This window comes from Cryptomeria japonica, chromosome 10, assembly GCF_030272615.1.
Source record: "Cryptomeria japonica chromosome 10, Sugi_1.0, whole genome shotgun sequence".
In the NCBI taxonomy this organism is placed as follows: Eukaryota; Viridiplantae; Streptophyta; class Pinopsida; order Cupressales; family Cupressaceae; genus Cryptomeria; species Cryptomeria japonica.
This window is the reverse complement of record NC_081414.1, coordinates 350,933,136-350,935,988: the sequence shown is the minus strand read 5'-3', so window position 1 is coordinate 350,935,988 and position 2,853 is coordinate 350,933,136. Positions and strand designations below refer to the sequence as shown.

General features: G+C 40.6%; 1 protein-coding gene across 1 annotated transcript; it reads right to left on the bottom strand.

Annotated features, from left to right (window-relative positions):
* LOC131051680 (uncharacterized) lies at positions 1-2,649 on the bottom strand. Its single transcript, XM_057986278.1, has 3 exons — positions 1,271-2,649; positions 561-733; positions 1-259 (listed from the first exon to the last, which is right to left on the bottom strand). Exons 1-3 carry the CDS (start codon positions 2,096-2,098, stop codon positions 187-189), a joined length of 1,074 nt encoding a protein of 357 aa, XP_057842261.1. The 5' UTR covers positions 2,099-2,649; the 3' UTR covers positions 1-186.
* Between the last annotated feature and the right edge of the window lie 204 nt (positions 2,650-2,853).

Sequence of the window (2,853 nt, the reverse complement as noted above, 5' to 3'; positions counted from 1 at the left end):
TATGTTAAACAGTAATCCATTATATACCTTGAGCAGGATTCCAATATTTTACATTTTCTCCATGAGAATATTTCATGTGACAGCCTATGTACAAGAGAAATACTTTAATCTGCACGCCATTGTTGCAAGTTCAGGCAGTAGCAGAAGTTGTCGCAGTGAAATAGGTGGGATTTGTCATGTTCTGCTCTACAGAAAGTCATTCTCATCCTCGTTATTTTCTGAATCCCATAGGAAATTAGCATAAGATCCAAGAACATAGCTGCAAAACCAACACCTATATTGTCAATTATGAAATAGATTTTCTGGTTTTGGTGCTCAAAGAAAAAGAACCAGCCTGAACAATGGGCTATAGAAACGAGAGACAGAGACATTACATTAACTTCGAAACAGAGTACCTAGAACCCTTTTGGATTATTAAATTTTCAGGTTTTGGTGCTCAAAGCACAGACTTAACAACAGAATATGAGAGTGGTGTTGGTATCCCATTAATAATATAAAACCAAAGGACCCACAATTCATTTGGAAGAGATAATGATAAAGAAGGGGTAAGAGCCGCTTACCAGTCTTGCGAGGCTGCTTTCACTGCTCTGTCATAGTAAGCTTCTGCTCGAGCGGCATCATTGTGAATTTCCCATATGAATTTGGCATAAAGTACCAGGATCTCTCCATCTCCAGGGCTTGCCAAAATGGCCCTTCCATACCATTTCTCTGCTCTCTCAATGTCCCGTTGCACCTGATGACTCCAATTAAGAAAAATCAAACCCCAGTTAAACAATGGAGTATAGTGAATACTCTTTAGAATACACCAATACTGGTACTAATGACCAATACTTGAATACAATAATCAGCATTCAGGCGACTAAACTGCAATATGGGTTGCAGAAACCGAAATGGGTATTAAGCAATCTAAGATTATTGGCTGTTTTCTTTTTAAAAACTAGGCAAGATCGAGGCAGTTCTACAATCGGGTGTAATCCTCAGTCGTTGATACTTCACAACTGAGCTTTTGAAATTTGAACATCCTTAAAAAACGTAGGGTATCATTTGAGTATTAAGAATTAAAAGATTGAACATGATTTCAGTGTCAATATTTGTAGCATCTGGTCAATAACAAATATAGGTGCATATATGAAGCTGTATATGCCCATATTCTACGGCCAGTTGGCCAAGACAATTTAACCCTCTGGTTTTTGAAATATAAAAACAAAAGCGCTCCCCACCAAAATTTAGCCTCTTCACAAACTCACAAAGCATGGAATTAAATTTTTACCTCATGTAAAAATTTGGCATAATTTCTCAGCAGAAGGGGATTCTGAGGATTTGCTTCCAGCATCTTCTGGTAATATACATCTGTGCTGATGGAATCTGTTGAAGAACTTCTTCCTTCACCTCCAGTTCGAGCAACTCCTACTCCGGCCTCTTCATTGTCAATGCCTTGGGTTATGCTCCCTTTGTCACATAAAAGGGCAGGTCTGCAACCTCTCTCAGTACAAACCAGAGCCATTCCTTTTGCCCCAATTTCTAAACTGGAATAGCCGTCTACCTGATTCTCAGACATCCTTTCACACACCGATGGCTTATCGTCTTCTATACGATGCACACGATTCATTTTGTGGGTTACAGGTATTTTATATTCTCCTTCACTAAGAGAACTCATCCTCTCTGATTGATCTTCCCCGGAACAGACCAAATTCTCCAAGGGGTTTTCAAACTTCAGAGAACTCCCCAGCTTCTCCTCATCCAAGACATCCTTAGTATTCAATTCATCTGTGCCATCTGCTGCCGTAATTAAAAGCCCATTTTTTCTAGAGCACATTACCCTAAGCAAACGCCATTTCTCTATCCTCTGGTTGTTGGCTTCCTCATTCCTGACGAACAGGGGCACCAAATTACTTTCTGAATGCCCTCTTCTAAACACAGCAGAAATCTCGCCTGCAAAGGGCTCCTCACCTTTATGGCTCCGACGCTTCTTAAAACCAGCACAGCTACAAATCGGGTGCTTATGATTACCATAATTACTCGATTCCGTTCCCATGTGAGGCTCTGAAACAGAACCCCCATGACCCAAAATGGAAGAGGAACAACTTCTAATCATCATTTTGCCCACGGATCAGATCCCAAGAGTAGTCTTATTAACTCCTGAGAGATGTCAGAGACTCAGAATTCATATGAAAGATGAAGACTTACATCTCTAGGTATTGACGATCCCAAATCACCTGCGCTTCCAGTGTGGTATTCGACTATAATAGTTAGGCCTAGCTGGTGAAACAACACAAACTAAAAACTCCCAAATTTCTTACCCATTGATTAACCAAACCACCCAGTCGTTAGGGTGTAAGGCAGGCGTAAATGTGGCCACGGGAGATGCAATTTGGCACGGAGCTACAGGTACATCATTTGATGGGACAGATTTCGTCCAGTTGTGGATCAAGTGTAATTGAACTTTTTTAACCCATAACTTACTTTGGGCAAAGACATCCAATGCGAGCAAAGCTAACGGTCCTGTTAAGCCTGAGTAGTTTTGTGATTTTGGACCTCTAACGATTTTAATGGCGGCAATTAGTTCACAGTGGTCAGTAAAGACGGTCGGAAAGTGGAGTAAAGACTTCATGTTTAAGTGTGAAATGCAGTGTGTCCGAAATATTAGCATGGTTATCTTGCACATCATGGGGAGATTTGACCAATTTAAATGCTTGAATGGCGGCTTTGTTAAAATGATCAGGTGGTCACGTCAATATATCTACTTAAATTTCACATGCCACTGTCGACTGAATGAGATCCCATCTTCCTTTGGAGGTATTAGTAAAGGCAAGGCCTGGTTTTTCTAAGTTTTTTTGGAAGTTCATGTCGGCA